The sequence below is a fragment of the Budorcas taxicolor genome, chromosome 1 (genome assembly GCF_023091745.1).
Source record: "Budorcas taxicolor isolate Tak-1 chromosome 1, Takin1.1, whole genome shotgun sequence".
Taxonomy (NCBI): Eukaryota; Metazoa; Chordata; class Mammalia; order Artiodactyla; family Bovidae; genus Budorcas; species Budorcas taxicolor.
The window spans coordinates 7,933,504-7,953,149 of NC_068910.1; the positions used below are offsets into that span (position 1 = coordinate 7,933,504).

General features: G+C 45.3%; 1 protein-coding gene across 1 annotated transcript; it reads right to left on the reverse strand.

Moving 5' to 3' along the window:
- Positions 1-3,151: 3,151 nt before the first annotated feature.
- Positions 3,152-7,213, reverse strand: LOC128054830 (putative serine protease 42). Its single transcript, XM_052647381.1, has 5 exons — positions 7,012-7,213; positions 6,578-6,734; positions 5,969-6,231; positions 4,907-5,067; positions 3,152-3,388 (listed from the first exon to the last, which is right to left on the reverse strand). The coding sequence occupies exons 1-5, from the start codon at positions 7,211-7,213 to the stop codon at positions 3,152-3,154; spliced, it is 1,020 nt and encodes a 339-aa protein (XP_052503341.1).
- Between the last annotated feature and the right edge of the window lie 12,433 nt (positions 7,214-19,646).

A 19,646-nucleotide genomic window follows, 5' to 3' on the forward strand; every position in this document is an offset into this window, starting at 1 on the left:
AATTAATGAACTGTGAAAACTCATGTAATGGATAACTATTTAGCAATAAAAAGGAAGCAACTGATGATACACATGACAACATGGATTAATCTCAAAAACAGTATGTGGAATTCAATGAAGGCAGTCAAAAGGTACAAACTTCCAGTTATAAGATAAATAAATTCTAGGGATGCCATGTGCAACATGATTAGTATAATTAACAATATTGAATGTTACATATGAAAGCTGCAAAGAGAACAAATCATAAGAGTTCTCACAAGGAAAAGTGTATTTCTATTTCTTTAACTTTGTGTTTATGAGATGATGGCTGCTCGCTAAACTTGATATGGTAATCATTTCATTATATATGTAAGTCAAATCACTATGCTGTACGCCTCAAACTTATACAGTGCTATATGTCAATAAAACTGGAAGAAAAAAAGACAGAAATAGTATGTGGAAGACAGACCCAAAAGAACAGACTGTATGATTCCATTAATGTGAGATACAGTCATCTGCAACTCTAATGTGACAGTGAACAGAGCAAAGGTTATCTCTGGGAGGGGATGATAGAAAGGAATATAAAGCAGCATCCTGGATTAATGGAAACGTTCTCCAGCATGATTCTGGTGATGTTAACATGGGTATATATTTGTTAAAACTCATAAAAGAGTACACTGCAATATGTGCATTTTACTATATATAAATTATGCCTCAATAAAGAAAATAATAACAGAGAAACGCATTGAGATAATAGTCACTCATCAACATAAACTTCTAACCTTATCAATTTTTTAAATATGACTAGAGAAGGAGCACAGAAGAATTGACGCTTTTGAACTGTGGTGTTGGAGAAGACTCTTGAGAGTTCCTTGGACTGCAAGGAGATCCAACCAGTCCATCCTAAAGGAGATCAGTCCTGGGTGTTCATTGGAAGGACTGATGTTGAAGCTGAAACTCCAATACTTTGGCCACCTGATGCAAAGAGCTGATTCATTGGAAAAGACCCTGATGCTGGGAGGGATTGAGGGCAGGAGGAGAAGGGGACGACAGGGGATGAGATGGCTGGATGGCATCATCGACTCAATGGACATGGGTTTGGGTGGACTCCGGGGGTTGGTGATGGACAGGGAGGCCTGGTGTGCTGCAATTCATGGGGTCGCAAAGAGTTGGACACGACTGAGCAACTGAACTGAACTGAACTGAGAGAAGGAAGAAATGGCACATAGCAAAGTAGGAATAAAAATAATTTAGTCGAAATAAGAAATGATTTTAAAAGCCTATATTCATAACAATCCAGAAATAAAGCTATCATACCAACTGAATTAGTTAAAGTGAGATTTTTCTATGAGTAACTGAAACTGAAGATGATGGTGGTTCAATTAAGAGAGAAGTTTATTTCTCTCTTGCATAAAGAGATGTGATGGCAGCTTTATAAATTTCAGAGAGTCAAGTTTCTTCTGAATTTCTGTTCTATACCCTTAACATGTTCCTCATGTTCCAAGATTGCTGCTCAAGCTCATCACCATGAATATACTCTAGCCAGCAAAGAAGAAAGTGACAAAGGGCTTGTTCTCCTTTCTTTAAAAGGTATCTTTAATACCTTCCAAAATTCATACTCAACATCACTATTTACATTTTATTGGCCAGAACTTATTGCCAAACTTAAGACAGGTGGGAAGGTTGGAAATGTATTCTTTATCCTGATACCGTATATGCCCAGAAGGAAGGGTCCGAAAGAAGCCATAAGAGAAGACCATCAAGTTGACGTTTTTATTCACCTAACTATTCACATGCACCTTCTCCCCATATGCAAAATGCACAATCCTCTCCTAAAAGAAGGCAACCTCAAACTTTCATGAAAGAAATCAAGAAACAGTGAAGTGCTCTGCACAAGGACAGAGAGGTAATCTGGGACCACACGGCAGTGAGGGAAACAGGCCAGCAGAGACACACTGTGTGTGAGTGTTGGTCCCTCAGTCATGTCCAACACTTTGTGACCCATGGACTGCAGCCCACCAGGCTCCAGTGCCCAAAGAATTCCCCAGGGAAGAACATTCCTTCTCCAGGGGATCTTCCCGAACCAGGGATCAAACCCAGGTCTCCTGCATTGCGGCCAGATTCTTTGTCATCTGAGCCACCAGTAAGCACCCCATACTGTCCCCTCACTGAGTCTCAGTGCTGTTCTCCATAGCCTGGCCAAGGCAGTCTGGTGCTCCAGCCTCCATATACCTAGAAGGGGAGTCACACAGAATCACACAGAAAGGTGGGGTGATGTTTGGGCACAACGCCCTGACCCCTCTCCGGCTTTCAGGCTTCTCTCTCACTCCCTCCTTCCCAGATGCAGTGGCTAGCAAACTCACCTGCAAAGGTCCCTGCAGAGACACTAATGGCTATGAGGGACACAGCAGCAGGACCCAACTGCTAAAGCCATCTGTCCGCTCACATCACATCACATCACTTCACTCCAGGACTTTAAAAGACCATGAATACTTTCCTAACCTAAATGTGAGATAAGTTCTCTTCAGTGACCCCAGACCAGGAGAGACGCAGAACACACACGACTCTCCAAACATTTATTGGGTTGACGTCAGAAGTCTCCACATTCCGTAATACTTCAGCACAACTTGGGGTGAGCCTGCATGTGGCCACTGGAGCCCTGGGAAGGGGGTTCCAAGACTGAGTTGCCCCCGGAGGGCTTGTGTGGCAGAGGCAGATACTCACAGGTGGATCTACACTGGGGAGCAGGGGACCTTATCCGAACCCAGATAACTGAGTCACATGCAGACGTGGCAGGGCCTCCTCGCTCTCTCCCAACAATCACCACACAGATCGGTTTGATAATAGTGTCAGATCTAACACTGCTTCACGGGTGATGATGTCCCTTCTTTGCCAGATGTTCCCCGTGATGTGGATGAAGCATCATGTCCACCTGGCAGCTCGCTGGTTTCACCCACTCCTTCCTGGCAAGCAGAGCACGGCCAAGTTGTAGACATGGATGAGGCAGGGAAACTTCCAGGGCTTCTTGCTGCCAGCTTCCTGTCATGTGAATCTCCACAAGATCAGTGCATACCAAACGGAACTCAGGAATTGGCACTAAACTAGGAGTGGGAGGTCAGAGGCAGGGCTAGGTGTGAGACTCAGAAACAGGGGGCAGTGTGGACCAGGGTGATCACAGGGTCACCAGGAGGCCCAGGGACAACACCACACACAGCAACAGGAAGAGGAGCACCACTGGATACAAAGAGGCCGCCTTGTTCACCACTGCAACTAGCCACTTAGAGTAGAGGGCGGTTTCTGTGTAAACTCCGGGCGTATTGTTACGACCACAGCCAATGCCCCAGCTCACAATCCCTACCTGGACCCATGTGGTACTGTACTGACAGACCAGAGGGCCCCCAGAATCTCCCTGAAAAAGAGAAAGAAATCAAACTTCAGGAATGGAAGAGCACCCACATCAGAGCAGGCTGACTGCACAGCAAGACACTGAGAGACGGACATCTGTGAGCCTTCCCCAGACATCTCCCAGGCCCAGATTTCTGTGATTGTAAGAACTGAGAACTGAAGAGTCAACTGGAAAATTTTAGTATCCTCTGAAGGTATTATGACTGGTCATTTCCTATACTACGTGCCTGTGTGCTAAGTTGCTTTAGTCATGTCCAACTCTTTGAGCCCGCCAGGCTCCTCTGTCCATGAGACTCTCCAGGCAAGAATACTGGAGTGGGTTGCCATGCCCTCCTCCAAGGGATCTTCCCAACCCAGGGATCAAACCCAGGTCTCCTGTGGCTGCTGCATTGCACACAGATTCTCTACCACTGAGCCACCAGGGAAGCCCTCCTATACTACAGTGGTTGTTAAACACTTCAAATATGACCTCTGCACTGAGCCCCTTAATCCATACACCTAGCCTAAGTTTCTCTAGAGCTCCTGACCATATAGCCAACTGACTCCATATATTAAGCTACACTCTCAAGACATCCCACATACTCATCCCAGCTCATGCAAACACTGCACATCCTTTTCTAAAACTGCTCTGGTGCCCCCCACCAACCAGCTCAGTCAGAAACTCAGAGTCCTCTTCAAGCTCTCCCTCGCTCCCATCCTCACGTGCAATCGGTTACCAAGAACTGATGACAATGTGCTTAAGATCCCCTCCACCCCTCCATGAGCCCAGGTCCCACCTGGGGCTCAGCACCATTGCCCACATGGAGAAAACAAACTCCTGGCCTACAGGCCTGCCTGGACAGGACCAAGAAACGCAGCACAGCACTGCAGGCCACACATTCTGACTCCAGCCCCTTACTCTGGCCTTACTGGCCTCCTCCTTGCTCCAGACCGGAAACCCATTCCCTAAACATGGCCGGTGCTTCAGACCTTGAGCCGCGGACTCACTGGTCCCTCTCCCACAGTGATGTTCTCCTCTTGCCAGAATCCAAACACTCATCCTGAGACCTGTCCCCTGTCCCCTGCTCAGGAAGGCGGCTCAGGGCAGAGGGGAGGCTGTGGGCCCAGGGCTCCTACAGGCACTCCCAGGGGGACCTGGGACTTATGTCTCTGGAGGGCCCACACCTGTATAATAAGATGTATAATGTCTAGGTGGCAGGGTTGTGAGCTGGGAGACTGAGCTAATGCGGGTGAATGGCACCGGAAGTGCATATAGAAAGAACTCAGTTAAGGAACTACGTGATTATCATCATCACCCCCAACTTCACTGCATCCTGGCAGCACCCCCAGGATGTGGGGCTCCTCCCTATTGGAGGAACAGGCCAGGACAGCTCACGGGTATCTTGAGGGGTTCTCCCCTGAATCTCCTTAAGTAAAGGCCAAAAGATAAGGTGGGAAATAACCCAGGCCCTGTCACTGGGGAAGAAGGATACTTTGAGGGGACAACCTCAATACAGAGGTGGCAAGGGACCCATGAACTTACCTGGCAAGAATCCTTTCCTATACTATTATAGCCACAGACCACTCCTTCTTGCACTAAATCCTTATCTGTTCGTAGGGCCATCTGGAGCAGCCCATTACATTCTTCATAGTACATGATATATTGGTCGATCTCCTGGAGAACTTCAGACACAAGTGGGCCTTCTACAAACAAAGAAGAAACTCGGCAGTGGGTAGATCTGCACAGGTGAATGAAAAGCCCCCAAACACCTTGAATCCCCCCTGAAGAAGGCATTATAGAGGTTTTTATCCCCATCTGACAATGGAAGAAACTGAAGCCCCAAGCTGACAAGAAGAGAAGAGAAGGTAGGAAGCAAATCCACGACAAAATAAGGAAGAACAGATCAGGACAGGAAGAGGCAAGCCTGACCATCGTGAGAAATGATAACCAAGCATCTGTCACTCTGCGTATCAATAGTAACCATGAAAGGCATCCCTTACATCACCAAAGTGTCTTTACTTTAAAGCAGAATCACAGATGCTCAGACAAGGAGCACCTGAAAGCAACAATCCAGGCTCTTTCCAGAGATAAGAGGCCCTATAGCCTCACCAACAGGGGTCTTCTGGCTCTGCCAAGACCCCCAAGGACAGGAAGTTCCCTACACACCAAGGCAAGTACTTCCCGCAACAGACAGCTCTGACTGGCAGACAGCTCATCACGCCCTGAGCAGAAGTTAACCCTGGAAAGAACTCCAGAGCATCCAGTTCTGTCCCCAAGGAACCTAAAAATACCCCCAAACCAGTCAGGCACACATCCCCAGAAATCTGCAAGAGACTTTGCCCATGTATTTCTTCTTCAGAGAACAGCTCTGGTTCCCAGGACTGGTGCCTTTCATAAATGGCTGGCATCAAATATTTGCATTGCAACAAAAGATCTCAATCAATTTCTGGGCTCCAGCCATTTGGGAACCATTAACCTGGCTGCCCCCTTACCCACCTGCCAGGTGGTCAGCCTCCTCCCACCCCACCACTTTAGTGTTGTTGCTTACTCCAGGGATAAGGCTGCCCCCCTCTACCCAGGTTACTACCTTCCTCACAGTCTCACCAAATTCTTGCTTCCTTCCCCATCCGGTCACCCAGCACCTGGTCCCAGCTTGCACGTGGAAAGTCTTCTCAGGGATGCATATAGGCTGGATAACGCCAGTGAAATTTACAGGGTAGCGGAGCCGGAGAAGAGCAAGGTCATTTTTAACGGTTCCACTTGTTGAGAACTGAGGGTGAACGACGACACGGCTGACAGGGACCACCAACCCTGATAATATACCCTGGAGATTCCGATCTCCCATCATGACACTGTACTGGTAACGGCTGTAGGAAGAGGACATGTCCCTCATAGAGACCCTGGGAAGCATCCTTTGTGCCTTTCCACACACATCAGCTGTTTCCCAATCTGGCCCCAACCTCCCTCACCACTCTCTCCATGCCCCTATCCCCAAAAACCCCTCCTAATGACTCTCAAAATTGATTTGCTACAACTGGTTTTGATCATCAAATTACCATTCCTGGTAACAAGACTACCAAAATGCAGACTCTCTCCCATTTTGATTGTGTGGGCTTTGGTTTGGTTTGGGTTTTCTATCAACTTGCAGGGCAATAGAAACTAAAGGGTGTCTGAGGAGGGCAGGACTCTCGCATCTCCACTGTCATGACTCACCTTAAAATACAGTGGGCTGCAGTCAGCACCCACCTCTCTGAGACGAGGGAAGCTCCGCACACATGTCTGTTACGGACCCTCAGGCTCACCTGCCAGGGCCACTTCCCTTCCTCGCTGTCCTGTCCTCCCAAGATTTTCAGGAACACTTGGCCGCACGCTGGGGTGAGGACAAGGTGGCAAGGAAAACCTCTGAGAAACGGGCCCTGACTCCCGGGAGCCTCCGAGACAGCCAAGAAGGCCATGTCCTCCTAGGCTCCAGGGCAGCATTTCCAAATCCGCAGGCCTTGGATCCGCACACGAGGCGCACCCCCCACCCTCGGGTTCCACAGCAGGGCTGCGCTGATTCAGACCCCAACCCTCCCAAGCCCCTGGGGAGCAGCAGCTCCCACCCTGGCGCCTCAGCCCGCCCCTCCGGACGCCCAACGCAGAGTCACCTAAGCTAAACTCCACCAACTTGGGCACTTCCGAAGCGCCTCCGGGGGCTGGCTGGACCGCCGTGCGGTTCTTAGTGCCGCCTCCCGAGGGAGCTGGAGGGGGCAAGGGCGTCGCCAACCCATCCTCCGAAGCCTCCGTGAGCCAGGGTTGAAGGAGCAGAAGCCAGACCAAGAGGCTGTGGGGGCCGCCCGGGGACGCCATGGGCTCCGCGACAGCCTCAGCGCTCTGCGGCGCCCCCTCGTGGCCGGCAGCTGAGTAGCGGCATGGGGACCACGGCGCATCTCGCCGCTGCAAGCCGGCCTGAGAGCGCCGTCACGCTCTCGCTCTCAGATCCTCATCCACAGTCTCCAGCCAGAAATCAGCCCAAGACCGAAGGGTTAGAGTCCATCTGAGGAGACTGCCCTTGCTAGGGGCCTGCCGATTTAATGTTTTTGAATTGTGGTGCTGGAGAAGACTCTTGAGAGTCCCTTGGACAACAAGGAGATCAGTCAATTCTAAGGGAAATCAACACTGAATACTCATTGGAAGGGCTGCTGCTGAAGCTGAAGCTCCAATACTTTGGCCACCTGATGCAAACAACTGACTCGCTGGAAAAGACCCTGATGCTGGGAAGATTGAAGACAAAAGGAGAGGAGGGCAACAGAGGATAGATAGTTGGATGGCATCACCGATTCAAGGGACATGAACTTGGGCAAACTGGGAGATAGGGAGGGAGGCCTAGCATGCTGTAGTCCATGGGGTTGCAAAGAGTTGGGCATCACTTAGCGAGTGAACAACAACAACTTAAAGGCGGGTGCTTCCTGAGACCCCTGCCTTTCTTGGTGTGGTACCTGGCCTGGAGCTGGTGAGGATGGGCAGTCTCGGAATTTGCTGAGGAGCTTTAATTCTCCATAACAGTTCCCCAAGGCAGGGCTCATTCACCAGACCTAGACTTGGAGGTAGGGGGACTGCAGATGAAGTGGGCTGGACAAAGGGCCTGGCAGCCATGCTCTTTCCGTCATGGGGATGGATACCTTTTAAAATGAGCCTCGGCAAAGATACCTGTGGGTCAATCCATTCTTATTAGCTCTCTGTCCCTGATGTCTATTTGTCTTTGTTGCTTAAGTGCTTCTACCAGGCCTCCGCCTCTCTGGGTTTCATTATTCCTGTTGAAGTCAGGGGGAAAAACAACAATACCAATGTTTGAGTTTCAGTACTTCTCACTTTTCCCCAGCCAAAAGAGGATTGCCAGTTACAGTTTTTTTGAGGATGTGGGTGTTCCTCTCACAATTTATTTTCAGTGTCTTCTTGAGGGGGTTATTATCTAAATCCCTCTCTCTCTGCATTTCTCTCTCAACATTAAGCCAGGAAATTTCTGACATATCAACTTCCTTTCAACAGTCCACTACTGCATTCAGGTTTAAGACAACCCAATAAACAGGTATCCATAGAATCATTCCTACTTGCCTGAACCACCAAACTGAATTCCAAATTTCTAGCAAGTGCGCTCTTCGTAAATTTGGTCCCAACCCTACCCAATCAAGGATCCCTCAAATCCAGTCGTATCCATATACCCCTTGTTTGTTCCCATGTAGATCAGCAAAATCTTGCAGTTCTTTTTGTAGGGAAGCCTTCTACCCTGGGTTATACTTTGCCCCTGTCCTAGAACATGCTGGGATCTTACACTAGTTATTAGGTCTAGAAGCAGTGAAGACTGGGATGGTATAGGCAGAGAACTGGTGTGCCCTCATTACGTAATTTACTCACACGAAGTCATTACAGTGTCTCTAAGGCAGAGAGGCCAGCCTTATCGAATGGGAGGAGGCGCTGTTTCTGTTAGCAAGAGAGGCTCAATGTGGCTGGGGGTCAGGGTGTCCTAAATCTATCCAAATGTATACCCCCTTGTAGATTTTCAGGGTCTCACTCCCAAATCTATGGCCTAACTTTTCCATAAGAGTGCTGATGAATCTCTTAACTCAGCTGATGTTGAAAACCAGCAAACCCAAAAATCATGAGCCCTAAACCCCGTGCTCCCCGAGAAGCCACTGCACTGAGAAGCCGACTCGGCACAACTGGAGAAAGCCCATTGCAGCGATGAAGATGCAGCACAGCCAAAGCTAAATTACTTTTAGACAGAAAAACCAATCACAAGCTTTCTATTAACAGTGAACTACAATGATATTTTATGTGTTTCATCGTTTTGTTGGTTTTTTTTTTTTTTTCGGCCACATGGCATGTGCGATCTTACCTTACTTCCCCAACCAAGGATCAAACTCGGCCCTCTGTATTGGAAATGCAGAGTCTTAACCGCTGGACCACCAGGGAAGTCCCTCTACATTTCATCTTTAAGAGTGCATCTCATGCAGAGAAGTGTCACCAGATGCTGCTAGTAACCCATGAACAATATGGCTTGGAGCAAAAAAATCTTCACTTGAAAGGTATTTATTGAGTTCTTTTGGATTCTTCTCCTGTCATTTGCCTTTTATCCTGTCACTACATTGCAAATTAATCACTTCATTGAAGTTTAGGTGGAAGCCACTCAACCACCATGTTAAATAGATTTTTGAAATATGTCAATCTCCTTTATACTGACATTGAGGTACAAAAACTGCTTCTGGAACAGTAACAGAAAGCTCAGAAAACATATCTACTGCAAATGTGTGTGGAAATGCCTATCTTACATCTTGTCTTAGCTTTGGACAGCACAGGGACTTTATAAAGTAGCTAGATACAACTTGTGATTCAAAAAACGTTACTTATCATCAAAGTGATTTACCATAATATAGATAATAATGGGCTTCCCAGGTGGCACAATGGTAAAGAACGCACCTGCCAGTGCAGGAGACAGGAAACACGGGTTCAATCCCTTGGTAGGGAAGATCCCCGGGAGTAGGAAATGGCAACCCACTCCAGGATTCTTCCCTGGAAAATTCCATAGACAGAGAACCCTGGACACAACTGAGCAACAGCACACACATATACACACAGATAACGACACAAAATTAATCAAGGATTGGGAAATACTGTCACAAGGCACTTGCACTACCTAAAAATCTAATACCATTATTTGAAAGAAGAGGATTTATCTAAAGATATTCACTGTAAACTCAAGGGAAACTAAAAAAAAGATAAATAACTATAAGTAAGACAACAGTGGGGCTTCCCTGATGGCCCAGTGGTAAAGAATCTGCCTGCAATGCAGGGAACATGGATTTGATACATGGTTCCAGAAGACTCCCTAGAGGAGGAAATGGCAACCCACTCAGGATTCTTGCCTGAAAAATTCCATGGACAGAGGAGCCTGACTGGCTACATTCCAGGGGGTTAGAAAGAGGTGGACATGACTGAGTGATTGAGCAGAGCATGAAGACAATAGTGAGGGAAAAACAGAATCATAAAAAAGACTCCATTAATGTAAAGAGAAGGAGAAAGAGAGGAAAAGAGAAAGAAGAGACAGGAGAAATAGAAAAAAAACAAGCAAGATGGTAGATTTTAATCCAACAATAACAGTACTTACAAAGGTAAATGAATCTATTAGAATTAAATTAGTAGTTTTATTAATTCATGTTCATGTTGTATTATATAAATTAAGACATACTGTCGAGATTTTTTTTAAAAGTCCAACTATTTATCCACATTAAATATAGACAGGTTATAGGGGAAAGTATAGAATATAATACATAATGCAAGTACTAATCAAAAGAAGAAATGGCTAGATTACTATCAGGTAAAGTCAACATCAGAACAAAGAATATTGTCATGGATAAAGACATTAATAGCATAGTGCTGCTGCTGCTGCTGCTGCTGCTAAGTCGCTTCGGTCGTGTCCGACTCTGTGCGACCCCATAGATGGCAGCCCACCAGGCTCCCCCGCCCCTGGGATTCTCCAGGCAAGAACACTGGAGTGGGTTGCCATTTCCTTCTCCGATGCATGAAAGTGAAAAGTGAAAGTGAAGTCGCTCAGTCGTGTCCGACCCTCAGCTACCCCGGGGACCGCAGCTTCCCAGGCTCCTCCGTCCGTGGGATTTTCAACTAAATATGTTAGGATCCTAAATGGAGCTAGCAACAAATCTTCAAAATTAACAGAGCAAGGGCAAAAAAAAGACATTATGACCACAATTAGATTTGGAAATTTAACATATCTTTCATAATTGACAGAAAAAGTATACAGAGAATTAGTAAGTATATATAAGATCTGCGAAACACTATCACTATCAGTGAATTAGACCTAACTGACGTTTATAGAATACTCTATCCTAACAACAACAGAATATACTTTTTTTGAGTGCACATGTAGCATACACCAAAATACAGCATATTATGGACCATTAAACAAATGGCAGCAAATTCAAAAGAATTAAAATTGTACAAAATATGTCTTCAGATTATGAGTATTAAGCTAGAAACCAATAATATAAAAATATCTAGAAAACAGCAAAATGTTTAGACAGATATTAAAACTTTGATTTTGTACTTCCAGAATGGCTGCATGAGGAACTTGACTGATTCTCTCTTTAGAGAGCAAGCTATTTATAGCTGGTGAAAATTATTAGAAAAATAACTATTTAAGTTCTCTGGAAATTGGCCTGAGAGGACACAGAAAACTGAGAAATATTTATGCAAGAAAATCTAAAAAATCTTGGTGAGAACGAAAAGTTCTTGGCAAGAGTCTGTGGTATGTGAGCCACGACCGGCTCCTATCCCCACTCCTTAGCTTCATATTATGGAACTCTGCTCTGGGCAAGTGGCCAAGTCAACGGGTCTCCCTCTCTCCCAACTACGGTTTCACTCAGAAGTAGATAGCTGTGTCTTTCACTCTCCCAAGAGCAACTGCAGAAGCTCTATTCTAGCAGGCACGACTAAGAGAACCAGAGCTTCCTTCCCTCACTTAATTCCTGCTCAGAGCAGAGGCTCTGGTCCAGGCAGAGCAGGCTAAGAACCCCAGGTCTTCAATGGCCTCCTCCCAGCTCCCTCCCAGAGCAGAGATTCCACACCGGAGCAAGGGAGATACTGTCTCACTCTCCAGTGCCCACATCTGGAACAGGAGTTTCACTCCAGGAGAAGCAGGCTGCCATCCGCTTCCCTAGCTCTGCTGCAATAATAGCTCAAACATCCTGCCCGGGAGAACAGGCAGGCTGAAAGAAGTGCTCTGTGACTCTGGTTGAAATAACTGAATTTATCATCCGGAACAGAGGGTGGAGAAACTCATGCCTAATGGAGTTGTTAAGAACAAAAGAGATCTTCCTGGTGAGCAGTTAAGAGAGCGTCAGTAGCTCCATGAAGCTAGCGACAGATTAACAGCAGATTAACCAGAAGTTTAAAAGAGAAAACCAGTGAAAGAGGTGGCCAAGAAGAGTGCTCCTGGAAGCACACTCATCCCCCGGGGGTCTAAACCACTGTGCGTGGGCTAGGCTATGCCAACCCAGGAACAATAAGAACAGGAAGCAGGGGTTTCCCTGGTGGCTCAGTGGTAAAGAATCTGCCTGCCGAGACACAGGTTCGATCCCTGATCTGGGAAGATCCCACAGCCTGCGAAGCAACTAAGCCCCTGCGCCGCAACTACTGAGTTTGCGCTCTAGAGCCGGGAAGCCGCAACTCCTGAGCCCATGCACCTTAGATCCCATACTCCTCAACAAGAGAAGCCACCGCAATGAGAAGCCCAAGCACCACAACTAAAGAGTAGCGCCCCCTTGCGGCAACTAGGGAAAACGTCGTGCAGCAACTAAGAGAAGCTGCTCAGTCATGTCCGACTCTTTGCTACCCCATGGACTGTAGCCTACCAGGCTCCTCTGTCCATGGGATTTTCCAGGCAATAGTACGGGAGTGGATTGCCATTTCCTTCTCCAGGGGATCTTCCCAACCCAGGGATCGAACCCGGGTCTCCTGCATTGTAGACAGACGCTTTACTGTCTGAGCCACCAGGGAAGTCCTGGGGAAGTCCTGGCAAGTCCTGTTGCTGCACGACGTCTTCCCTAGTTGCCGCAAGGAGGCGCTACTAACAGCCAAAATAATAAATAAAATGATTAAAAAAAAAAAAAAAGGCACGAAGTAGAGCAAATATAAATGCGCTTCCCAAACCAAACACAGATCTATCAGCAGAGGGCAGAACCCTTGCTAGTTCAGCGGATCAAAGCACAACCTCTGACCAAATACTGCCTGCACAATAAGCTTTTCTGACCCAGGGGCAACTCCTAAAAAGCCCAGCTTAAAAATAAAATCACACTCATCCATAGTTGGCTGAGAGGCAGTGCACATACCAAAGGCTGTATCTTTTAGGAATGAATGGACAGGGAATTTCCAAGTTTCTAGTCATCAGATGAACATGTGGGGGAAAAGTAAATTCCCTAAACGGTGAAAACAGTCTCCAAGACATGCACACATTTCCAAAGGTAAACGGTGAAAATAAAACTAACCAAAGGGGCTTACACACAACCAGTGACCAAGAAGAGGCTTATGCTGATCCACGAGTTAACACTAGGAAGCCAGACTACAAAATAAAAACAAGGGAAAAAAAAAAAAACTGAGCAGGGATATCAGAGGCTGCAAATTGCGGGGGAGAGACTTCACAAAATTATCTCACACAAATACTAAACAAATAGACAAATGATCACAATCCAGGGTAAGCAGGAATCAGTATCCAGGTTTGTTATACTACATTATCTGTGATGTCTGCTATTCAACGAAAAAATTACAAAACATACAAAGGGATGAAATAAAATTTTAAACATAAACTTCTTTCTCTGCCTGTTTGAGCCACCACCCCCTCATCTTTAGTGTGCATTGTGTATCTGCATCATATAACTAAATCCATTTAGAAGACACGGGAATGCCTACTCACCAAAAGAAAAGCAATTTCCTCCTGACACCAGAAGGTAACTCCTTAGGAGATAACATTCCTTTCTCAATCCTGTAAGAGGTCACAGTAACCCTCTAACCTTACTGGACTACGTAAATTGTCAATATGTGACTCTGATGCATAAACCTTGGTCTCAAATCTTATACAACTGTGCAATGACCTCTAAGAGGCAGAACAATACAATTCGGAGAACTTTCTAAAAGACTGTCTCCTGGATTATAATCCTCAGGTTGGCTCAAACAAAAGTTTCCATTTCTTTCTTAGACTGACTGACTAATTTTTTTTATCAATAAAAGATACACGAAAGTTTTAACCAATACATAGGAAAACAAGCAGATAACAGAAACTATCTTTTAGGGACCCCATGTGTTGAACATAGTAGACAAAGGCTTCAAAAAAGTTATTTTAAATATGTTCAGAGAAGAAAAATAAAATAAGCATGCACACACATACAAACACACATCATCTCAGCTGAGGCAAGAACATTCCTTTCTTTGGGATTCCCTGGTGGCTCAGACAGTAAAGTGTCTGCCTGCAATGTGGGAGACCCAGGTTCAATCCCTGGGTCGGGAAGATCCCCTGGAGAAGGAAATGGCAACCCACTCCAGTACTCTTGCCTAGAAAATTCCATGGATGGAGGACCCTGGTGGGCTACAGTCCATGGGGTTGCAAAGAGTCGGACATGACTGAGTGACTTCACTTTCACTTTTCAACACTCTTTCATGATTAAAAAAAAAAAAAAAAAACAGTAAACTAAGAATAGAAAGAAACCTCCTCAATATGATGAGGGCCATATACGAAAAAGCCACAATGAGGGGCTTTCCTGGCGGCTCAGTGGTAAAGAATTCGCCTACCAATGTACAAGACACAGGTTCAATCCCTGGTCCAGGAAGATCCCACACGCCATGGAGCAACTAAGCCTGTGCAACACAGCTGCTGAGCCTGTGCTCTAGGCCCAGGAGTCACAGCGACTGAGCCTGGGTGCCGCAGCTACTGAAGCCCGCATGCCTAGAGCCTGTGCCCCACAACAGGAGAGGCCAGCTCAGTGAGAAGCCCAGGCACTGCAGCTGGAGAGGGGCCCCCCACTCACCACAACCAGAGAGAGCCCGCACAGCAGTGGAGACCCGCCCAGCCAGAAATAAACTAGATACATAAAGTCATACAGAAAAAGAGAAACACCCACTATGAACACCATACTTAATGGCAAAGGACCTAAGGCTTTTCCCCCATGACCAGGAACTAGACAAGGAGTCCCACTTCCACCACTTCGATTCAACACAGTATTGAAAGTTCTGGCCAGGCAATTAGGCAAAATGAAGGCACCCAAACTGGACAGGCAAAAGTAAAACCAACTCTGTTCACATGATCTTATATATAGAAGTCCCTAAAGATTCCACACAAAGAAAAAGCCTAATAGAGATAACAAATGAATTCAGAAACGTTGCAGGATATAAAACCAACACGCAAAGATTTGTCGCATTCTATACACTAATAGTGAACAATCAAAAAGGAAATTAAACCAAATATTAGCCAGAAATCAATGACAGCTTAAATATCAAACCGAAAACTGTAAAACTCCTAGGGCTTCCCTGGTCGCTCAATGGTAAAGAATCCACCTGCCAATGTAGGAGACACGGGTTGGATCCCTAACCTGGGAAGATCCCACATGCTGCGGAGCAACTAAGCCCATGTGCCCCAACTACTGGGCCTGTGCTCTAGAGCCTGGGAGCTGCAACCCCTGAGGCCCATGCACCCTAGAGCCTGTGCTCAGCAACAAGAGAAGCCACCGTAATGAGAAGCCCTCAAACCACAACTAGAGAAAGCCCGAACAGCAACAGAAATCCAGCACAGCCAAAAATAAATAAATAAAAATGTTCACACTCCTAGAAAAAATTATAAGGGCAAAAGCTGTGTAACCTTGAAGTAGGCAAATACTTTTGTGAAGTAATGCGTGCTTAAGTCACTCATTCGTGTCTGACTCTTTGCAACCCCATGGACTGTAGTCCGCCAGGCTCCTCTGTCCATGGGGTTCTCCAGGCAAGAATGCTGGAGAGCGTTGCCATTCCCTCCCCCAGGGGATCTTTCCCACCCAGAGACTGAACCTGTGTCTCCTGTGTTTCCTGCATTGCTGGCGGATTCTTGACCTACTCAGCCACTGGGGAAGCCCCTTTGTGAAGCAGACACAAAAACAGTTGATCGAAGAAAAATCGATAAAGTGGACTTTATCAACATTAAGAAATTCTGTTCTTTGAAAACTACTGTTGAAAGAATGAAAAATTCAAGGCAGAGATTGAAAGAAAATATTTGCAATACATCTATAGGACAAAATATTTGTATCCAGAACACATGAAGAATTCTTACAACTCTGTAAGAAGACAAATCGCCCAGTAAAAACAACAAAAGCCAAATACTAGTGGCAGGAAGCAGAGCAGTGGTTGCCTTGGGCCAGGGGCAGAGGGAAGAATGAACTGTGAAGGGACACAAGGGCACTTTTACAGGGGATGGAATTGTTCTGCATCTTGGTGATTGTGGCTTTACAAATATATATATATATCTCAAAGCTAGTCAAATATGTGCAATTTACTGCACTTAAAAATACACCTCGCTAAAATTCATTTTTTAAAATAAAATTAGGATAAAAAAAGGAAATTAAGAAAACAAGTCCATTTGCAATTTATATCAAAAAGAATAAAATACTTAGAAACACATTTAACCAAGAAGGTGAAAGTATACTGAAAGATACAAAAACTTCCTTTAAGGAAATTAATGACTTAAACAGAAAGGCATCCTATATTGAAGAATAGGAAGATAGAACAGAGAGCTCAGAAAGAAAAAAAAAAAACACCTCACATATATAGTTAAATGATTTTCAACAAGGGTGTCAAGAACATTCAATGAAAAGAGGATGGAATTTTCAACAAACTGCGCTGGTAAGACTATATATCCTCATGCAAAAGAATGAAGTTGGACCCTTACCTTACACAATATACAAAAATTAACTCAAAATGGATCAAAGACCTCAGTGTAAGAGCTAAAACTATAAAACTCTTAAAAGAAAACATAGGAAAACATCTTCATGAGATTGGATTTGATGGTGATTTCTTGGGTATGACTCCGAAAGCACAGATACAAAAGAGAAAACAGATAAACTGGATTTCATCAAAATAACTTTTGGTTTACAAACAACACTATTAGTAGGGTTGAAAGATAGTCCACAGAAAGAGAGAAAATATTTGTAAATCATATATCTGATATGGGATTAGTAACCAAAGCACATAAAGAACTCCTACAACTCAGTGACAAAAACCCCAACAACCCAATCCAAAAATCAACATAGGTGGTGGGATGGAGAGGGTGGGAGGGAGGCTCAAGTGGGAGTGTGTGTATATATATATATACATACTTATGGCTGATTCACATTACTGCATGGCAGAAACCAACACAACTTTGTAAAGCAATTATCCTCCAATTAAAATTAAAAATAAATAAATTTAAATGAACATAGAAATTGAGTAGACATTTTTCCAAGGAAGATACAGAAATGGCCAGTAAGCACATGAAAAGGCATCATGTTTTTTACCCAACATCACTAATCATTAGGAAAATACAAATCAAAACCACAAGATATTACTTCATACCCATTACGATGGCTAAAAATAAACAATCTAAAATCAACAACACAGAAAATAACAAGTGTTGGTAATGATGTGAAGAAATGGAACCCTGTGCATTGCGGAGAGGGGAGAAGAAGGAAGGGGAGAGAGTAGGGAGGCAAGCAGAGGGGAGTGCAGGGAGGGAAAGAATGGAAGAAACTGAGCCATTTATACACAGGAAAATCAAAATGCATCATTTGTGGAAAATATAACTGCTTTCTAAAACAAATCCAAACAAACCACCTGAAAAATTAATAAAACTATACAAAAACAAACTAAGAGGGCTGGGGGAAAAGATCAATATACAAAATCAATAACTTTCTATCTGTAGCAATAATAAATTAGAAAATGTAATAGAAAAAAAAGATATTGCATTAAAGATAGCCGCACACATTTTTTTAAAAATATCTAGGAATTGGCACAAGGCTTTCTACCATCTGCCTGTGTTCCTCTGATCTTTCATTTTTTTAACTTTTTATTTTGTATTGGGTAGAGCCAATTAACAAAGTTATGATAATTTCAGGTGAATAGCAAAGGGAGTCAGCCATACATATACATTTATCCCTTCTCCCCACGAACTCCTCTCCCATCCAGGATGCCACACAACAGTGAGCAGACTTGCACACGCTATACAGTGGCCCTTGTTGGTTACCCATTTTAAATACAGCAGTGTGCACATGTCAATCCCACACTCCCTATCCTTCCCCCATCCTTCTCCCCGGCAACTCTAAGTGCATTCTCTCAGTCTGTGAGTCTGTTTGTTTTCTAAGTTCATTTGCATCTCTGACCCTTTCTTACCCCTCTCATCCTCATTTACAGGGCTCCAACCCTACTGGCCTCTTTCATGTGCCTCACTAGCTCCTGCCTCTGCCCCCAGATAACCACACAGCTTATTTCCTCACCTCCTGGATCTATACCAGGGTCAGTAAATTTTTCCTGTAAAGGCCAGATACTAAATACCTTAGGCTTTGCGGGTTGAGAGACAAAAATCTAGTGTATGCAGGTACTTAGATAACAAGAAAGAGAGTTTCCACAAAATGTATATTGATGAAATTCAATACACAACCAGAAGAACTGAGTACTGGGTTTGTTTTGTTTTTTGTTTTGTTTTGTTCTGGTTTGGTTTGGGGTAATACAGGTCTACTAAGAAGAATATAATTCTTTAGGGGGATAACGTCAAAATTAGTGTTCCCTATCATGGAAATGATTGCAAGTGCTCTTCTGGAAAAACTATTCTTGGCTAAGAGGCGGTGAACCAGATTTGGGGTGTACTCAAATGTCTCCTCCTCACTGAGGCTTTCCCAGGACACCCTCTCAAAAAGTGTGCCCCTCTACTCTGCCCTCTTGATCACCCTTATCCTCTAATTTTCTCTGTGGCACTTCTCACAATTTGAAATACTATACGTTTTACTCAGTATATGTGGGCTGTCTTCCCCTTCCATACGTAAACCTTCTGGGGACAGGGTTTTTATCTGTCTTGTCACTGCTGGAGTCCCAGCACCCAAACAGGGCTGGCACAGAGCAGGCACTCAATAAGCATCTGTTAAATGAATGAATGAATGAATAAAACTCTGGGGAAGAGAATTGAGCAGAGTTGAGATCAGGCACCTGTAAGCACTGCCTGGCACATGCTTTGCTCCGTATTAGGGTTACTGTTGTTCCTTTCAGTGGGGGCCCAAGCATCCAGAAAGTATAAGCCCCAAAGCAAACAAATCTTCCAGCCACCAGATGCGTCCATCGCTCACCTATCCACCTGCTACAACCCCTCTCCCTGTCCCCCAGAGGGTTCCTGTCCCTCCACTGAAATCTGTGTCCTCCTCTGGCTCTGTCTCTCAGCTACAGACGGGGCTTCAGGACCAGTTCCCAGGGGCCCTCGCCCCCTCCAGGGCCTCTAACAGAGTCCCTACTCACTCCCAGGGACGCCTGGGACCCAACTGTCTGATTCCACTCTCCATTCTGGCCCCCACCCCACCTCTTCATTGCCTAAGTATTCTGGCCCCCCATCTCTCAGCCTAACTAACTGCACCTCACTCTTTGCTTTCTCCTCTGCAAAGCCTTTCCTGACACCCTTCCCTCACGGGGTGTCCTCAGCCCTCTACGCTGGCCCTTCACTGAACACTCTCATTCCACCAGGACATCTGTGCTG